General features: G+C 43.7%; 2 protein-coding genes across 3 annotated transcripts in view; both read right to left on the reverse strand.

The window, feature by feature from the left end:
* YLPM1 (YLP motif containing 1) overlaps positions 1 to 10,953 on the reverse strand; it is a 35,529-nt gene extending 24,576 nt beyond the window's left edge. For both annotated transcript variants that reach the window (XM_084208389.1, XM_084208388.1), the window contains exons 1-4: positions 9,913 to 10,953; positions 4,625 to 4,861; positions 3,520 to 3,714; positions 1,609 to 2,351 (exon numbers count right to left, since the gene is read on the reverse strand). In XM_084208389.1, coding sequence (XP_084064515.1) covers positions 1,609 to 2,351; positions 3,520 to 3,714; positions 4,625 to 4,861; positions 9,913 to 10,941 — 2,204 coding nt within the window. In that variant the 5' untranslated portion in view covers positions 10,942 to 10,953. The remainder of the gene's footprint in view (positions 1 to 1,608; positions 2,352 to 3,519; positions 3,715 to 4,624; positions 4,862 to 9,912) is intronic.
* Positions 10,954 to 15,410: 4,457 nt separating this feature from the next.
* Positions 15,411 to 20,425, reverse strand: FCF1 (FCF1 rRNA-processing protein). The gene is made up of 8 exons (XM_084208409.1): positions 20,393 to 20,425; positions 20,236 to 20,303; positions 20,015 to 20,086; positions 19,605 to 19,753; positions 19,106 to 19,178; positions 18,682 to 18,769; positions 18,137 to 18,231; positions 15,411 to 16,018 (listed from the first exon to the last, which is right to left on the reverse strand). The coding sequence occupies exons 1-8, from the start codon at positions 20,393 to 20,395 to the stop codon at positions 15,970 to 15,972; spliced, it is 597 nt and encodes a 198-aa protein (XP_084064535.1). The 5' UTR covers positions 20,396 to 20,425; the 3' UTR covers positions 15,411 to 15,969.
* Positions 20,426 to 20,438: the final 13 nt, after the last annotated feature.

Raw genomic sequence — 20,438 nt, forward strand, 5'->3', positions numbered from 1 at the left:
CCATGATACCAGAAAAATGGTGACAGTCAGTGAAGTACCTGGTGACTGGGAGAAGAAAAACACTGCACCTATTTTAAAAGAGGGTAGACAGAAGGACCCTGGAAACTGACCTGTGAATCTCACCTCTGTCCTGGGAAGATCATCCCAGAAGCTATGCTGAGGCACATGGAGGACAGGGAGGTCATTAGAGACAAGCAGCACAGCTTCATCAAGGGCAAGTTCTGCCTGACCAACCCAGTGGCCTTCTATGATGGAGTGACTAATGGATAAAGGAAGGGCTATGGATGTCATCTGTCTGGACTTTTTTAAGGCCTTTGACATGCACCCCCAAAACATCCTTCTTTCTAAATTGGAGAGAGATGGATGGGACTATTTGGTGGATGAGGAACTGGCAGGATGGTGACATCTAGAGGATAGGGGACAATGGCTCAATGTCCAGATGGAGATCAGTGACAAGTGGTGTCCCTCAGACGACTGCGTACTGTTTTTTATCTTCATCAATGACATAGTGCCACTGAGTGCACCTTTAGCAAGACGACACCAAGTTGAGTAGTGTGGATGACATGCCTGATGGACAGGATGCCATCCAGAGGTGCCTAGATAAGTTTGAGAAGTAGACCCATGGGAACCTCATGTGGCCAAGTACAAGGTCCTGCAGCTGGGTCAGGGCAGCCCCTGGTTTCAGCATAGGCTGGGCAATGATGGGATTGAGAGCAGCCTTGCCAAGAAGGACTTGGGACTACCGGTGGATGTAAAGCTGGACATGAACCAGAAATGTCTGCTCACAACCCAGAAAGACAACCTGTGCCTATCACTGCATATCACTAAGCTCTAAACCAACACACATAAAAGACATGCACTAGCAAGTCATGAAAACAGTCTGTTCACAACTGTACATCCAAAAAATCCCGGGGAACAGAAACACTTTAAAAACTACCAGGAGGTAGAAAATTATTCATTTATATAAAGCTCATGTGCATTGCTAGCAATTCACCAATTATTATTCATGACTGATCACTTTGGAAGCAAAGAGAAGGGAAATAACCATGAAGATATTACTGTAAAGTCTAGCAGAGTACACAAGGATAGAAACAATTGAGCAGAACACCACTGCCCTTTGATTCAGCAGACATCATACCAACCCATCTCGAACTAACCAGCAGATAGAACAGATGTCGTTTTTGCACCCTGGTATCATGTATTAAAGAAAAACGTTCAAAAAACCAAGATCTTGGATTAAATTATATAGCAGGTATAAAATCAGCAAAGACATATAAAATATTTACAACAGCTTTCCTATTTTCAAAGAAGGAACATTGTGTCTTTGTGAATGAAAAGGGGCAGCATTCCCTAGCACTTTACCAAAAAAAAAAAAAAAAGCAAACTACTCTAGATTATGCTCAGGTGAAAGACATCTATGTATCCTTGCTTTAAAAATATAAATACAGAGAGCATGGTGTACGTACATTAAAAACAAAACCTCCACTGAACAAATACACACTTCACACCTCAAAAAGACTTGAGAAAAAGATATATATTTCATTTCTTAATAAATAATTGAAAATCTTGTAGCCTAGAATATGTATAAGTCAACAAAAACATTCTTACCTAGGGCCTCTAGGGCCTTCAAAACGTGCTGATCTGGGAGGATCTGGAAGCAATCCACCTGACCTCACCGGTTTATCCTGCACAATAGGCGTGTGTGTTGAAGACACTCCAGAAGTGACTTTCAGTTCCCCACACTGTTGTTCAGATGAAATATTTACAGTTTGTTTACTAAGATGACCTTGAGATTTTCCATGGTCAGATGAGCCAAAGGATGAACCTACTTGAGAATGGTAAGGTGAATAGCTCGTTGAACTAGCTATTTTTGATGCATAGGTACCAGGGGTGGGAAGGAGAGCTGGCCTTGGTGTTTCAGTAGCTTGACTGCTTTGAGAACTGGATCCTGAAGGAACAGAGGAATTGGATAACTGAGAAACAGAAGAGAGAGGCGGGGGAACCAGTGGAGGTGTAGCTGAAGGTAAAGCTGGAGGCAAAATAGGAATGCCACCTTGACCAGTTTGGGAATATGGAATAAACGGAGGTGGCAGCGACACATTTGCAGGATATTGATTCTTCAGATTTTGGAGTGAGGTCACTTTTTCCTGCAGATGTGACTGAGTAACCTTCATCTGTTCATCCCATGCTTTCCACTGCTTCTCATACTCTTGAAGCTGGTCTTTGTGAGGGTAGGTTTGAAGCTGATGCTGCCACTGCTGGTTCATTGATCGCTCCCAATCTTTATGAAGCTGCTGGAACTGTTTTTGCTGTGCCTCATAATGTCGCAGCTGCATGTCCACTGACATTGTCTGCAATGAGATGACAAGAATAGGTTCAAAATACCTTTGTCAGTCAGTTACTCTCAGAGCCATGTATTTCAGTATCACTTGTAATATCACAAGTTCTGATGACTTGGGTGCAAGGCTGAGGAAGAACTACACCAAAACAAAAGCAAACACCAACAGTGACATCTAAAGACATTGTGAAAATGGATATATTTTATGACTATATACTATATCTATGCATAGAAGACTTCAACAGGACAGCTGAAGAAACCTATAATCTGTATAAACTGTATTATTACTGCATCCTAACAATGGCTAAAGCTCAAATCAATCTTTACATATATACATTATTTCTCAAGGTTTCAGCTTTTGCTATTAACCTGCTCAGAATTGCCTCAGCAGCCTGCAAATTTTTTTTCTCTAAGCCTTTGCCAGATCTTATTTACACAAATGAAGCTTCTTTCAAGTTCTTTCATTATGTAAGGATATCAGGCTTGATTTTGCCTGAGATTTTTAAGGTTTATCCAAAGAGATTAAAAAAAAAAACCAAAAAAAAAACCAAACACAGACACCCAACATACAAAGAAATGCTTAATGTACGAACTCTACCAACCCAATAAGAGTTGACTCAACTCTAATACAACAATCAACTTCTACTTAAAAGCCTAAAGGTTACAATATTGGTTTCAACTGTTTACTTGAATTAAAAATAATCTGAGATACTGATTTTTTTAAATTATATTTACTCTCTATTTTTGGCATCTACATTTATCGTTGCACATATTTATTTTTGTAAAAAAGAGCAGCTTCCAAATTACTCCATACAATCATCTGTTTACTGGACCTTTCTGAATTGTTTCTACAGTGGCAAAACATTCAAAGCTGAGTAAATGCAATATTGTGTTCAGCTTTGCTCCTGTATCACCTAGGTACATGCAAAAAAATCTTACAAGAAGTATAAAATATTGTATTTCTCATCCTACTGAAGCTTCATGACCATCTGCCAATGCTTTTTTTCATTCTGAAGTTGAGTGACAGTACGAAAAATGGATATAAACTTCTACCCAAGCAGAAAAAGTAGCCAGACAAATGAGCCAACCATTACAAATTATTCAAATATGTATTTTTCAGCCGACTATGAGTGCTGGGTCACCCAGGAGGTATATCAAACACCACTTCCTTAGTGTCTCACCTCTAAGTGTGGAGGCTGCTGCATGATCTGTTGATACTGCTGTACTATCTGTTGCAGCTGAGCGTGCTTCTGCATTATTCTCTGATATTGGAACCCAACCCGCTGATGGGGGTGCTGCTGCCATTGAGCTGCTGCTGCTTGCAATTGCTGCAGTCTCAAATCCTCCTCAGGGTCATCAGGAGGTTCAATATTGAGCTACAGAAAAAGGTAAATACTATAAATAAAGGAAAGTTGCTTCTGTCAGAAAAAACCACACTTGGTCACTACACATTTTACAGGAACTTTCTTACCGTTCCTTACTTTATCACTCTATTTCAGTGCTCCAGCCACCCACAGCTTCTGGAAGGCTGATTTTTATCCCACCTTTTCTGAATGTGAACACATATTTTCTTAATGTGAACAGTCTAATCTAAAGGTTAGGCTGATGGCAATTAAATTATTCATATATAAGGAAACTACTGACAGAAAAGAGATTAATGAAAATCTGTTATCTGCCACTCACAGCAAATGTAATGAGAAACTGGTTTTTCACTATGAGGTAAAGTAACTCCAAGTGCATTACTTCTGCCACTTCGTAGGAACCTGCATGCTGTAATTTAAAGGGGAGCACATACTGTTCAAACATTGATCATGACCTCCATCTATTATACAGTAACTGTTACTGAGCATGCTGACAAAAAAACCTCTGTGCAAAATTCTCAGCTTTCAGACCAACTCTAACACACAGAGAGAAGAAGAGCCAGAATTCATAAAACGCCTGAGAGAAATTAAGAAATAGTGTCTTAAATATAGCATTCCTCAACTACTGAGTACCTACCTGGTTTTGCACTTCAATTTCATGAGGTGTTCTCACAGACAACACTGTGGATGGTGCGGGGGAGTCAGCTCAGACTTGCTCAGTGCACGTGTGGGTGAATATGTAATTTTATAAACAAGAAGCGTATTTTCTAATTGGTGCAGCTTTAGCAATTTTTTTTTTTTAAGACAGCTTCACAACATTTAGTTATTGTTACAAAGTATACAAGAGAATTTGATGGCATTAAATTTCATGGGGTTTTGGCTCATCTAGGACACAATGGAGTGGCACCACTTTACAAAGCCTTACCTGAGTTTCAGCGGATGTGAGAGAAGACTCGTCTTCTTTGGATGTGGGAGGCAGGGATTCATTAAGAGCAGGAGGTTCAGACTGCTGAGTTGAAGCACTCATTTTCTCTTCTTCAGACTTTGCTCTCTGCTCATCCTTCACTACTGGACTTTTCATCTGCTGCTGTCCCTGAGCATGGGCTTTTGCCCTTTGCTGCAGGCTAAGCAGGTGCTGCTGGTACCAGTATTGCTGCTGTTCCTGTAATAGATGTAGATTTTCTAAGTTTCACAAGAAAAACAATAGAAAATCATTAATGATGGTTACTAGAATAATACTGTAGAAAAGTTTTTTAAACTGTTTTGAGGAAAAACTCTCTTCTTCAGCAACAGTATTGCAATGGATGTCAGAAGATGAAATCAAAATTCATACACCATTATGTGATGCACAGAACCCACAAGAGAATACACTTTTTACTCCAACAAGCTTACTATTCTAGAACTATACAATACTAACAAAAATGTGGAGCACAGGCAATAATAAGCAAAATTAATACAGACATGCTATAAGTACCATGTTTATTGGTTTTAGAGCTTTGTATAACAAAGAACTACAGTAAAGAGAAAAAGAAGGAAATGTACAGGAGAGATGAAGAAGATGAACAGAGAACACAGACATCAAGTAGGCTGAAAATGCCAGCTGAGAAATTGTGGTGAAGATGTTTGAACAAAGCTATGGAAAGAAAAAGAAGAATCAGAACCAGTATATAGTGAAGATTATGGTATAATCTGAACTCTCATTAATCCTGATTCATTCAACAGCTGAAGAGGGAAGTAGATATGGTTGCATCCCAAAAAATGATCCATTTAAGAAATAATAAGCTTTCAGTTTTAAATATTTCAAGGTAGAATTAAGAGTACTCAAGGCAGATGACAGAAGCTTCAAAAAGTAAGCTGCCACTAACATAAAGAACAAAAGACTAGAGATAAGTATCACAACACTTCAGCAGTAGTGTTTTAAAGAGGCCTGAATAAGATCCAACAGTTCTGTATGTCTTCCAATATGAGAAATATCAGGCATCAAATTAATACAAAGACATCTGTGGAGGCTACTCTTCACCTGACATGGTCTTGTGCCACCAGAGACCTCTCCAAGGGCTAAAATTTTGTGGATTCAAGACATAGCTCAGAAAAATCTACATATTTTGAAAATAAACACACCATTTACAGCTAAGGCAGCTCCTGTATCCTAGGAAAGTATTGCTATACCCTTGATTTTTAAGTTGTTTTCTTAAAATCTGCTTTTAGTCACTATCAAAGACAGAATGATAAAATACTCTAATTTTTGGTCTAACCTAGTGCAACCATTCTTGTGCTCTCAATTCCATTACCTCTGAGAATCTGTGACTGATCTTTACACCTTCTGTTCTTCCTTTCCATCCAAGCATGCACAGTTAAGAAAAAACAACTATATAAAGCCCAGTCAGAAACAGAAAAGAATCCAAAAGATGCAGCCATTTCAAGATCAAAGTGGGACAACATCAAAGCAGTAAGTGCTGTCTGATGAGATCACTCTGCCCATCTTAAACAGGTTTAGAAGAAGAGTAACTTTTTGCTAGAAATCTACCTCATGCTCAGAACAGAAATGATGTTTTCTCTTGATAGAAAACACAAATATTGAGCTGTATTTTTTAAAAAAACACTTCTCTAACTTGGAAATTAGGTCAATGGAATGAGAGACTATGCTTCACAGACTTCAAATTGATCATGCAATTATTCCTGCCATGAATCTTTTTAACAAGAATAGGTCTCAGAAGAGTTCCATAGTTTTGGGTGGAAGATATGCATTCACACTTAAGCACAGACTGTCAGAAACCTTCAACAACATGCTGAAATAAGTGCAACTCAAGGGAGGAGCATACTTTTCCAGCTATATAAAGCCTGATTCAATTATCCATCTCAAAAGGCACTCACTATAAGGTGATTTGCCATCATGGTGCTAGATGCTATGATGGGTGAGACATGTTCTACTGGCACAAAATTGTTGTCTCCACAGATCCATCTTGTTTCCTCCTCATTCCACCAACTGGACATAGGGCTAGAACTCATAATATGACATGGGCTTTCCAGCCTATGGTAATATAATTACCTATTATTTTCAGCAGATGATGCTGTGACATCTATTACTGTGCTATCTGGAAAGTGTAAGAAAAGCAGAACGGTAGATCTTTGCAGCTTAGTTGTAACAAAACAGAAGTGCTAGTGTAGAAAATGTTTCATGATGAAGAATTCAGTTATTGAGTGCTCACCTCCTCACAATGACTAGTCATTCAATTGAACTTCTCATCTTTCACGTCCAATTATAATCCTTAAGCCCATGGAGAACATGAGCATCAACACAGGCCTTTTCCCACCTCTGGCTGACCAAGACACTAGGCCTGTTGCATTTTACAGGAACACTGAAACCACCATCGGCTCCTGGCCGCAGGACATACCACCCAACACGTTAATGTGAAGTCCACACCAAAAGACTACTCCAAAGCTAACACAGGTGACCCTAGGCCATAACATAATACCTATTTTGGGGGACACTATGTCCCTTCCAGGTGAAAATTGCAAAAGATTGGTTTAGCACCCTCTACAAAACAAAGAAGCTGTTTAAAGAGAGCTGCAGTCAGTCAAATGGTGAGTGGTAAAGCTGAGGTAGCTTTAACAGATGTAGATAAATGCATATTTATGGTACAGATGTATCCATGCATTCTTGGAGTAGGAAGAGTATCAGCAGGTTGAGGGAGGTGATCCTGCCCCTCTACTCAGCCCTAGTGAGGCCACACCTGGAGTGTTGTGTCCAGTTCTGGACTCCTCAACACAAGAGAGACTTGAACTCCTGAACAAGTCCAGTGGAGGGCAGTGAAGACGCCAAGGGAGTGGAGTATCTCTCTCTAATAAGAACAGGCTGAGGGAATGGGGACTGCTGAGCCATGAGAAGACAACTGAGAGGGGACCTCGTCAATGTACACAAGTATCTGAAGGGAGGGTGCCAAGAGAAAGGATCCAGGCTCTTCTTAGGGATGCCAAGGAACAAGGAAAGGGGCAATGGGCAGAAACTGATGCACAGGAAGTTCCACCTGAATATGAGAAAGAACTTTTTTACATGCAGGTGACTGAGCACTGTAACAGATTGCCCAGAAAGACTGCGGAGTCTCTCTCACTGAAGATATTCAAGAACTGTTTGGAATACACAGCCCTGTGCCATGTGCTCTGGGATGAACCTTCTTGAGCAGGGAGGTTGAACCAGATGACCCTCTGTGCTCCCTTCCAACCTTGCCCAGCCTGTGATACGTAAACAAATAGCAGCACACATTACCCAAGTATCAGATGGAACATTAAGGAAATACCACAGTTACTTTAACCGGATTTGACAAGAATCCAGCAATTTAATCCAACTATACACCCATGGAAGAAACTACACTGAACTCATGATACTGTCAAGGCAAAGAACAGTATCTTAGACTAGAGGAAAACAATAAAACACCAACTCATGGCAAATTGTGTAATATCTTCTGAGTTAAGAGAAAAACACTGATATATTTATCTGCAGCTACTGTTACTGTGGGATGAGAAACAGAAATAATTGCTTTCAATTGCCAGTCTAAACAATGGCTTAATAGGACACTACAAATGACAAATTACACTGCTTTTCTTCACTTGGCTTTTCAGATTACTAAAAGGCATGAAAGCATCAGTACACTTAGCTTTTCCTATTCCTTATAGTGTAAAAACTTGTTACTCCAACTCCTCCCATTTTACAGCCTATGATAGCCAAAATTGTATCAGTCTGTTATAACAAAGTTATGACCAGGAAAATATCATATTCCTTTTGAATTAACACTGAACTGTGAATGAGAGCAAGCAAACTAGTCGAGATAGAAGCTGTTTGTATAAACACTCATAAACCAGACAATGTAAACTTCAGCAGTATTCTGCTGCTTCCAGGTATGCACTACAATAAAGCATTATTTGCAACTCTTCAGGAGATATTTTATCAATATTTTATCATTGAGCTCAATAATTTAAGAAGTCAACAAGCTGACTCAAAACCAAATTAACACCACTTTCTACACATTACTTTTTGAGGTTTTGGTTTTGTCATTAAAAAATTAAGTCTTGTTGTTATCGCTGTAAAAGATCAATTAGTACTGTCCAAAACCTTCATAAAATTAAGTGAAATTAACTGAAAGCACTACTTTGCCAAGCAGTAATTAGTTATATGGTACAATTGTAAAAATGGCATGTTCTAGCAATCAGCAAATTTAAAGTGTCAGTGACTTCAATATGACACAATAGGATTTTTGCAAACTTAGCTTCAAATCAGAACCCTAAGATCAATATACCAAAAAAATTGATTTAAATAAAGAAATTTCAAAGCATGCAGTTCAATTTTGTTCTTGCAGGTGGATACCAATAAGATGACTCTAAACCCATGCAAAAGCCTCAGTGAATCTGCCTGACCCATGTACATAGCTGAGGGACTCCACACACGTGCCTTGCTGTGCATGCTGAACCTCAAGCCTGGATTGTCCCTGACAATGCAGATGAATGGTCCCATCAAGTTCACTGGAACTGGTCTCATTTAGGAAGTGAAGCACACAAACATTTTGCAGCATTTTGGCCCTAGTGTACACATAAAAATCACACAGCTATAACATTTTTCACTTCAAGGCATTTCAGAACATTTCCCTCCAATGCCCAGTGCAATTTTATACTGGAAGATCAAGCACGTGCAGCACAAAACATGGATTAAGTAGAGGGCAAGTACATACTGTAACAGAAACATTTCTGCAGCTTTCACCGTGTGTGATAAGACTAAAATAGTCACAATTCTACACTGATCAGGCAGACAACTGCAACTCAACCCCTTAAAAACAAGTGACATCCCACAATGTGCAACAAGGAAACAGACCGCTGCATCTCAGAACTGGCCAGACAAAGCCAACAGGGGTTAGGGGCGGGTCACACACATGCTGTACTTTGGAATACATTCTTCAGAGACCAAAGCACGCTCAAGAAAATTAAAGTCAGCCAGGATTTACATTTTTCCCTAAACAATTTTTCTCGAGAAATGACAATTTGTTACATCCCTACCAACACCACTGGATAAATCAGTGCCACACTTCCACGGATTGCGTCCAAAACCTTTCAATATTATGGAAACATGGTGTGTTTATTAACTGCCCTTACTCGGGGACCTTTGCAACAGCCAGTACCCAGCGGTTCACCGCCACCTCCCCGCTGCCAGCCGGGCGGCCTTACCTGGGGAGTCATGGTGGAGGGGTCCGGCTGCTCCGCGCCACCGCCCTCCTTGGCGGCACCCTGCGCGGCCTCCGGCTGGGCAGCGGCGGGCGGGGGCAAGGACGTCTGGGGCGGGGGGAAATGAGCCTGCGATGGCTTGACCGGGGGAGGGATGGAAGGGGCCAGGGCGGGCTGGGAAGGAGAGGCCTGGGAGGAGAGCAGGTAGGGCTGGGGATGCGCCATGTAGCCCTGGGCAGGAGGCGGCAGGTAGGGCTGGGAGGCGGTGGCCGTCGGGGGCTCCAGGTAGGAGGGCGGGGGCTCGGAAAAGGAGGGGGGCGGCTGGGAGGGCTGCGCCCGGGGCAGGTAGGGCTGGAGCGGCGGGGACTGGGCCGGGGGCGGCTGGGCGGGGGGCAGGTAAGGCTCGGTCTGGGGCGGCGGCAGGTAGGGCTGGGCGGGGGGCAGGTAGGGCTGGGCGCCAGGCTGCGGGGACTGCGGCGGCGAGGACAGCTCCATGTCCATGGGCACCGGCTCGGCGGGCACCGGCTCGCCCCAGTCGCCGTGGCCGCCCGGCGGCTCCTGCCCGTCGCGGTCCCGGGCCCCGGGGGGCGGCTTGCGAGGCGGCGGCTCACGGTGGGCGTACTGCTTCTGGTAGCTGCGGACCGGCGGCGGCACCGGTGGCACCGGCGGCTGCTGCTGCCAGTCGGTGAAGGAGCCGGGCAGCGGCGGCGGCGGCAGCCCCGGCGGGGGCGGGCCCGGCGGCGGCGGGGGACCCAAGAGTACGGACTGCAGCTGCTTCTGGTGCATCTGCTGGAGCTGCTGCAGCTGGGCCAGGTGCTGCTCCTGCAGGCTCAGGAACCCCGAGGAACCGGCGGGCGGCGGCGCGGCGGCGGGGGGCGCGGGCCCCGGCGGCGGGTAGCTGGGAAGCGGCATCGGCGGAACGGCGGGAGGCGGCACGCTGGGGGGAGGAATGGGCAGCGGCGGGGGCGGGATGGAGGTGGGGGGCGGCGGGTAGTGCCCGGCCGCCCCGTACAAGCCCCAGGCCGGGTACATGGCGGAGCGCGGAGCGGACACAGGCCGCGGCGGCGGGCGGCGCACGGCGCCTGCGCGGGAGGCCCCACCCCCGCCGGGCAGTCGAGCGTGAGCGCCGCGCCAGAGCGCCCCGCTGGGCGGCTGGCAGCGCCGCCTAGCGCACAGCCTCGGGGCTGCAGCGCGGCCGAGGCGAGCCCGGAGCGACAGACGGACACACACATCGCGCCCGCCCCGCTCCCCGGGCAGGAGACGGGACCGGGCTGGCCACCCACGGGAGCCGCTGCGGCCCGGTGCCGAATCTGCCGTTGTGTGTAGGGTGCCGCCAGGCCCTCCGCAAGCTAGGCCGTGTATAGCGGGCCCGGCGCTCCCGAGGGCCGTGGTGTCCCTGGGGCGGCGGTGTCACTGCCCTCGGTTACCGCGCTGAAGCATGAGTTAAACGTACAAATATGTTCTCTAGGCAGCTAGCAATGACTTATGCCAAGTGCTGAGCTCCTGTGGCAGGGCAGAGGCGTGTGTGTGAATTCTAGTAGCTGGGCAGTGGAGCCCGGCGGCTGCAGCACGGCCATGCCTCCGCTCCGTCTCCTCTACAAGCACAGGAAGCCTGAGCAATTTCTGTCATGTTCAGTCTCTAGTTCATGCCTGCTGAATCAAGGATCCCTGGCCAGGGGAGAAAGGCAGGTGTGGAGGAAAGGTCCTAAGACTTTTCAGTCAGGAGAAATACCAAGAAAATCACATTGTTAGTTAGAGAAGAAGCTCTACCCTCTCTGGTGGAAAAGTTGGACTTTATGTTAATTTGTTGTTAAATTTCAGGAAATCCACAGAGGAGATACACCATGAATCTGCAAGAAAATATTTGACTAAATTAAACTGAGATGCAAATCTTTAAGAAAACTATCTTAATTTAATACTTACAGAACTGCCTTTTCTATTCTTTAGTATCCCTTCTTTTTATTTAGAGGTGATTATCAATCCTTTTCTATTTTGGATGGTCTGTTTAGATTTCTCTTGCAGTGAATATGACTTTCAGATACCATTTGTATTTTTAGCCCGCATCTACTGTTCATTATACTGTACTTAACATTTATATACCTGAGTTCTATGGGCCAGTTTATTCACTAAGCTTTTGAAACCCTGTCCTTCCAATATAGGGAATTCCTGTTGCAAACATCCTTTGATTTATCCTCCTGATCTATTCACTCTACGTGAGGTCTCTTGTGATCAGTTTCCTAACAGTTATTTCCTGCAGGCAGGTCTCTCCTACTATTTTTGCTGTTTGTTGTGGTTACTCAATATTGTCAAGAGACCTGTTATTTCCCTTATGAGGGAATACATGTATGTAAACACTTTCAGGGCAATTGCTTTCCAGCCTATATTGTGGAAGCCAAAATGTAACTTCCAAAAAACTTGACAGATGCTTTTTCAATATTCAAATCTGGTTTGGGTTGCAGTACAGTTGACTCCCACCAGACAAGATACACTGGCTTTACCCAATCTTACCAAAATAGCAAACCTGTGAAGTTCACATTATGCCCTCTGATTCTTCTATTCAGAATATGTTATTTTTATCCTTTTATTCTGTTCAGTCTGTAACATTAAAGGGTGCCATCATGTTGGTTTGGGTTAATTTTTTTTTTTTAAACAGCTCATGTTCTTCCTGCTTCTAAACACTATTATACCACATTTAGTTAGCCTCAATTAACCAGTGTCACATCTTGGATCAGCAGCTTAAATTTCTTTATCTGGTAAGACTGTAGTAATCTTAAACCTTCTGGTGGTTCCAGAAAGGAGTAAAAATTATTTTCTACCATTCTTTGATATATTCAGATTTTCTTTTTGTGGTGCTCCTGTATGTTCTCTGTCTTCTGAAGCTATGGAAACTGGCTACAGCAGGAGACAGGATGTTAGCAGGGAGGCTGAATTCTCTAATTGCTAAGAAACACTGCAAGCATCTAAGTCTGTGCAGGTTTAAACCAACTTCCAGAGCTGAGTCATGAAGGAATTTCTCTTGTGGTTTGGACTGACAGATTTCTGCATTTGTAGGAACAGCAAAATATTCTAGGTTACCAAACTCTTTCCTGTGACAATGATCTTTCTTCCTCTGACATACTGTAAATTGGATCAGACACTGGGATGCCACCGTGTGCGTGGAGTAAACATTTTCCTCTGAATCAAATGTTTGGTACACAGGTTGTCTGGCATTGCAGGAGAAGCACCTGATCATTCAGGTGGTCCTCTCCTGTCCTATTTATCTTCTGACCAGGCTCTTCGAGTTAATAGCCAAGTTTTTTGTCTTACCAATTATACTCAATTAATGAAAATTTCCTGATGGGTGTGCCCACTGCCAATACTTTCTTCTGCTCATCCTCCAACCCTGCTAAGACATCTTTAGCAATTGCACTATACCTATTCCAGATTTCTTCTCCTTTTACTAAAACAAGGCAGAGTAAAAGGAATAAAAGATTTCAGTAAATTAGCACATTTAGTTTGATGCCTACACACTGTTCGTGCTAAATACATATATTTTCATGAGGTCCCTGCAAAAGGCATTCTGTTGGCAGGTCTATGTTCCCCAAATTCATCAGGCTGCTATGCCTTTGACCTTTTCTGTGCCAGAAAGACTATTTTCAAATGTTACCCTAAATGTCCATTCCTTTCTTCTTCCTTCTCTGGTCTCCTTCCATTTAGGTTAACTGAAGTGAAGTTATTTGCACTGGAACAAGTCTAGTTAACTACTGACTCAAAGAAGTCTTTCAACTTCTTCATAATTTTTCAGAATTATTCTGAAAAGCAAGTTACAGAGATCTAATCCTACAACTGTTTCTCAGTCCTCACTTGACTAAATGTGGGCTTCAATTGTTCATGACAATACTTGATCATTAGCTTAAAGAAGAACAGATTGGATGGAGAGAACAAAACTAAGAATATTATTTTTGAAACGTATGTATTATATACTAACTGTAAAATCTCTCCATTGTTGGCTACCTTCTTCCTGGCTAGAGGTGGAAAAAATTAATTTTGATTGTGATAGCCTGGAAAGGGCTAAATTTTCAAAGTGTCAGTATGCTGTTATGTCAGGGATGTTTAATAAGTGAGCCTGCAACAAGCAAAGAGATAGCACGAGAGGAAGGTCTGATGTGTTCCCCAAGTTTCCTGCAGTATCTGTAGAGGTATAGTGCTAGCAAGGAAGTTACCAGGATGTCAGAGCATTTCCCAAAGACAGGAAATTATCTTCACTGCATGCTGTCCAGCATACAGACAGCTAAGTTCAGCTATTATAGAATTGTTAAGGTTGGAAGAGATCTCCAAGGTCATTGAGTCCAACCATCAACACAGCACTGCCAAATCCACAACTAAACTGTGTCTCTAGGCACCACATCCACAGTTTAACACTTCGAGGCCCAGTAATTCTACCACTTCCCTAGGCATCCTGCTCCAATACTTGACCACCTTTTCAGTGAAGAATTTTTTCCCAATATCTAATCTTCCCATGGCACAACTTGAGGCCATTTCCTCTCATCCTGTCACCTGTTATCTGGGAGAAAAGACCAATGCCCACCTGGCTACACCCTCCTTTCTGGTAGTTGGAGAGAGTGATAATGTCTCCCCTGAGCTGAGCCTTTGTTTCTCCAGACTAAACCCCAGCTCCCTCAGCTGCTTCTCAGCAGACTTGTGCTCCAGGCCCTTCACCAGCTCCACTGCCCTTCTCTGGACATGCTCCAGCACCTCAATGTCTGGTAATGAGGGACCCAGAGCTAAACACAGGACTCAAGGTGCAGCCTCACTAGCACTAAGTACAGGGGGAGGATCGCTTCCCTAGTCCTGCTGGCCGCACTATTTCTGATACAGGCAAGGATGCTCTTGGCCTTTGTGGCCACCTCTGCAGCCAAACCAGTGTAAGGGACTACAGGATAAAGCTCTTAAGGTTTGGAAATTTTCTTAATTATATCAAGAATATAAATTTTCAGTCTTCTCCTGTACTATAGATCCAGCATTTTGGCCAGGAAGTGTGCTTTGGCATGTTGGCTCCTGGTGACCCTTTCCTCACCACACAGCAGATATCATAAGAGCAAATTATATTGCTGAAAATGAAGGAATAATGGAGGAGATAGGAGACTGCTGAGTTATGGCTTTGAAATACTTTTCCCCCTACATTTCTTCATGTAGTTTAATAATTTCTTTTCCCTCACAGCCTGACCACTTCTTTCCCTGCAGCAAATTCTGCAGGTCTCTGGAAGACTCTTTATCTTCCACCATTGTTCTTATTCCTCCACAAGGACTGTACTCCCAGCCCCCATTAATACCTTTGCCCATTAGACACTTTCCTTCTTGTCCCTGATACATAACAAAAGTGATGAGGCTTTGAGGTGTATAGGACCCAAACAAACAGGAGTGAAAGACTTGTCCGGACCCAACCCTGCCCTCAACCACTCTAAACGTAAGAAAAGGACTGGGCTGCCAGCTAACCAAGTACAGAAAGAGCAGTCTGAGAGGACACTTAAACAAACTTCATTCACTGTGCAGTTGAATAAAAGCCTATCAATTCTGAATTAAAATCTAAACTGCTTTTCCATAGAAAGCCACCAACTGGTGCAGATCTGATGTCTTTTCTGCAGAATGAAGATTCTGATTTGACTGAACAGGTGTGAGGTAGCTTCTCAAAGGAATACCAGTCTCAGGTATGCTCCAGGTGCAACAGTAAGAAACTTTTAAAATCTCTTGCGGTTTCATTCTCAGAGTTGCATCATCAGTATTTAATTCAGAATACTGAAATCACATTTTCCAATGGTCCCAATGCAGAGCGAGCACATTCTTGGTGTGGCTGCCCTCTGTTTCCCATATCCTTCTCCCAGCTGTAGGTAATCAGACCAAGGCAGAGGATGGATGAATAAAAGCAGGCTCTTCAAAATAGCCTTTTCTTAGAAAAACAAGGTTAAGAAGTCAGTTTGGTGTTATCCACAGTCCTATGAGCAGAGTTCCAACAAAAGAACAAAGGAGGAGGGTAGAATCAGAAGGACCCTTATCCTGGCACTGATGGCTTGACTGGACAGGTTAGAATCGGGGAGCTCCATAATCATCTGGCATCCTCTCAATATTGTACCTGAGAAAGAAGGAAAACTTATGAAGACAACATACTCCACTTTGCTCCTCTCCCCACTGTGGTGGTGAATCTACCCCCTCTTCCTCCTCAGGACTGCACTACCACCTCAGGCATCCCTGCTAGGCCTTGGCCTTTGTGTAAAGAGTTAGGTGGTGAAGCATCTCTTGAGCATACCAGGAAGCCTTGCATGACTAAGGTGAGAACAGCACTGACTGTACTTGGAACTCTTGTTGCTGGTCTGTGGTGAAGGATGAGATTGCCAGTCATCCTCTGACAATCCTATCTAAGTCATGGCCTGAATGGAATGGTACCAATGTTACAAGAGTTTTGGAAACTCTAGTAGTTACCAGTCTGGATTATGGCCAAGACATAAAATTTATGCCTGACTAAAAGCAATCATCTTGTTACCCTATAAGCAGTGATCTTAAGTGAGGCCCTTAGAGTTTCCTGGACTGCCATGGGCTGCACCAGCCTCTCTCTCTGAGCAGAAAGCTTCTTGGTCTCAAGGCTGAGGTGGCTGAAGGCCCATCACTCAAGCCTTGCCTGTTGAGAAATGCAGAGACATTCCATGTGTTTCACTGGAGCTAAGAGGAATTTTTAACTGGTATCTTTATACATTTACTTATATGTCTTTGCCAGTGTGCAAGCATGTGAATTAGCTGAAATACTTTTTACTGAGTATAGTATGAATATCACTTCCTGAAAATATAATTAAGTCACTGTTATAATTGTAGTAAACTCTATCGAATCACTTTATAAATGTTAAATTAGTCAATGATTAAGCGCTTCCAAAATCTAATTAAGACAGAGACTGTTGGCCAAGTCTGGAACTAAGACTGGATGCAGCTGTACCTGGACTCCATCAGGAGTCTGGAAAGCAAGGATCCTTACTGAACCTCGTGACTCAATGGGAGGGTTGTCCTTTGCACTTCTGGTCTCCATGCACAACATTCTAAAGTGATTTTAAGTGAATCTTCCTTTGTATGTTTCATCCATGTAGTAATAGAATGAACCTTGCCATTAAACTCTGTTAAAGTCACTCTGCTACAATCTTATACTAAAAACTGCTTTTGCTAGTGTACCTTTGACAATGATTCTTCAAGTGGACTAAAGCATTCATTTGTGACACCCATGCAGCAACAGGCCTACAGGTAAACTAAATAGTCATTTGTGCATTTCCATCTGCAGCTCAGATCCCCAGGAAGAAAAATACTACTTCTGAAAGTGAAAAGTCGTCATAAGGTTGCTGTAATTCTTCATCTTAAACTCAGTAATCAGACATCTCAAAAGCTCACCATCTCCAGAGACAAAAAAACCCAGCTGTTTTGTAAGATCTGATTTAGGATTTAAGAGCAGATCACCACAGAAAATAAACCTTTAGACATTTGACTTGTAATTCACTGAATCATTTAGATTGGAAAAGACCTCCAAGATCACTGAGTCCAGCCTTTGTCTGAATATCACCTTGAGAATTAGACCATGGCACTAAGTGCCATATACAGTTATTTCTTGAGCACCCCCAGGGATGGTGACTCTGTCACCACCCTTGGCAGCCTTTTCCAAAAGTTCATGGCCACGGTGAATAAGGAGAAAAGGTGTTTCGAGAGAAAAATCTTTTGAGCCACATTCCAATTACATATCTATACATACCTAATTACATATCTTTACATATCTATAGCAATCAAGCTCCTAATTTCCAACATGCTGCACTAGTATCCTTCTGAGTTGGTTTGTTTTTTAGTTAAGAAGCAAATTCAGTCTCTTAGCTGAGGGTACACAAAGCTACTAAACAGAATATGGAACAGGAATGGCTCTTTTCTTCAAGAGCCTGTAGGATGCATTTGCCTGGTAGTCCTGCTGCTGCTGGTAAGCAAAACTGATCTATGGAAACACTGGCCTCAAGGAAACCACTTCTTCAGGTAAAGACAAGTGAACATGTAGACTGCAATAAAAATGGGTCTCTTCCCAGCAGTAGCTGTACTTAACTTCTTTGTAAACACCAGGCCCTTTACTGCAGCCTGCACTATAGACAATGAAGGAGAAAAGTATGTGGTGACAGAGTCCCTGTCAGACAAGGATTACACTGGGCAGGATTCCTTCCTGTCAGGGGGCCCTTACCTGTGCCTGGAAATATACATTATGGGCACTCCAGGGATTTTTCGTATTCTCCGCTTGAGCTCTTTATCCACTGTGGCCACAATGTAACATTTGTGCTGCAAAAAACAGAAGGCAAGTCAGATTGAACACCAGTGAACCCCAGAAAGGAGTAATGGCTGACCAAACGTTCCTATTCAGTGAGCTCACTGAACACAAGGAGGCTGAGAGTCCTTAGCAAGGCATTACCAGGGCTGGTACAGAATTCCACAGCAGACTAATAACATCCTTCTGCCCATCAAAGTAGACTCAAGAAATCTCTGAAACTCTGTCCAGCCTTTCAAGCTGACAGCTTTCCCATCCTAAGTGCTTCCTGATGCTGTCCTATACAACAAGAATGCTCAGGGAAGATAATACCTTGCATCAAATACAGTTGTGTTAGAACTGAAAATGCCCCTTGGTGAGATTTTATAGTTACTCTGTGGGAAATTTAAGTCAGTCAGTAATTAGGAGGGTTCAGGAATCTTAAGTATGTTAGCACAGCACAGAAAAAGTCAGAAGGGGAATACCTGAGTGACCCTCTGCACCAAGCAGTCATCAGCATAGGTTCCTTTGTGCATACATGGCAAGCGTTCAAACCGAGGGTCCTTGGCAATTCTGTGGGGACATAAAAAGCAGCATCACAGCAATCAGACCAGAGTACAGTAACACAGTATGGAGGAACAAGAACACCCCTTTCTGTTGTTCTCAAAATAAGGGATGAAGGGATACAGTAAATGGTAGAAAAAGGTCAAGTGAAATGACTTGCAAAAAAAAAAAAAGAATGCAATTTGTCTAGTTTTTATACGTTAAGTATTTCTTAGTACCAAGTTCAGGACCCTGCAACAACCTAACCATCCCCTAGTGCAGGAGCACCAGTCACAGCAAGTGTTTTTCATTTATTTATATTAAAGCATTAAGTTCTAGAAACAGAGAAGAACACCCTGCACCTACCTTAATGCCACACGGTACTTCTGTCCTAACTTTTCAATTTCACCCATTACACAATCTGTGATACATGGAATACCTAAATGCAAAAAAAACCCGCATTAAAACAAAGCAGTATTTATTCCAAGATCCTTACATCCTGCCCATATGCCCTAGAAACATCATGGAGTTCTACAATGTATTACTTACAGTGACAACTGATAATGTTGCAAGGTGATGAAATGTAGAGCCACCAAGTTTAAACATGCCATGGTAATTTTAGATTTTTAAATTATTAGTACTCTACCTTTGCTGAGATTAGCATTTTAAAACTGTTACTTGGCTGAAACCAGAGACATTGCTAGGGTTACCACAGCTCCATGATTATAGCACATATTCTTTTTGCAAGATTTCTGCAGAATTTGCAAGATTTATTCTCAGACAGTGGCATGAGGCTGACAAAGCACATTATGAGCACACTGGCACTGTATGGTCTGAAGAAGCTGTGAGTGGTGCACAAACTCACACTTGGCATAGAGACAGTCCATCATCGACTGCACTAGGTCCAGTTTGGCCTTGATGGAGAAGTTGATGAAGTTAGTGTCAACCAGGATGTGGTAAGGGGGGCCCAGCTGTGTATTATATTGGAAGAACAAGCAAGAGGGATGCTGTGGCCTGCCAGGAAGACAAAGAATTCAAATCAGTTCATTGCACTTAACATTACATCCAACCCTACAACTTGCATAGAATGAAAGAAGGGTAATGAGCAGAAAAACTCATCAGGCCTCTTGCTGCCTCCCAAGCACAATCCTTCGGTTTGGGGCAACACTTCTTCAGACAGTATCACTCAGAAACACCCTCAGCTCCAGGCGGCAGCGTGGCCGGCCCTCCCTCCTTCCTCCTCCTCTCCCTCCCCAGTGCCTCGGCAGCACTTACACCTCCCGCTCTTTGATGGCACTCGGGTCCTCCTTCTTCTTCACAGGGGCTTTTACGCGATCCTTCTCTTTACTGCAAAGAAACACAGGCATTACTGGGGTTCAGAGATAAGGAAGAGCTAGCGGCGGCGGAGAGGCCTGGGCCGGGACCTCCTCCCGCGCCTCCCGAGCGGGACACGAGGACGCTCCAGCGGGCCCGGGCCCGGCCGCAGCCACACTCACAGGCGCTCATCCCGGAGGCTGATCATGCGCTTCATGACCGCGTACTTCCGCGCCTTCTTCTGCTTCCCCTGCAAGGACACGGACACACAGCCGCGATGAGCTAAGGACAAACCCGATCCCAGCCCGACCCCCGCTCCCCGGCCCGCTCCAGGCTCACCATGCTGACCGTGCCGGTCCCGCCGCCGCCACCACCGCCACCACCA

The sequence above is a fragment of the Fringilla coelebs genome (assembly GCF_963513975.1).
Source record: "Fringilla coelebs genome assembly, chromosome: 6".
NCBI classification, from domain to species: domain Eukaryota; kingdom Metazoa; phylum Chordata; class Aves; order Passeriformes; family Fringillidae; genus Fringilla; species Fringilla coelebs.

Bases quoted from the DNA above. Each gene is read 5' to 3' on its own strand.
- FCF1 (XM_084208409.1), bottom strand. The intron at 20,087-20,235 runs GTGAGTGTGGCT...GTTTCTTTGCAG, and splicing joins AGCCTCCGGGATGAGCGCCT to TAAAGAGAAGGATCGCGTAA. The intron at 19,754-20,014 runs GTAAGTGCTGCC...TCTTCCTGGCAG, and splicing joins GCCATCAAAGAGCGGGAGGT to GCCACAGCATCCCTCTTGCT.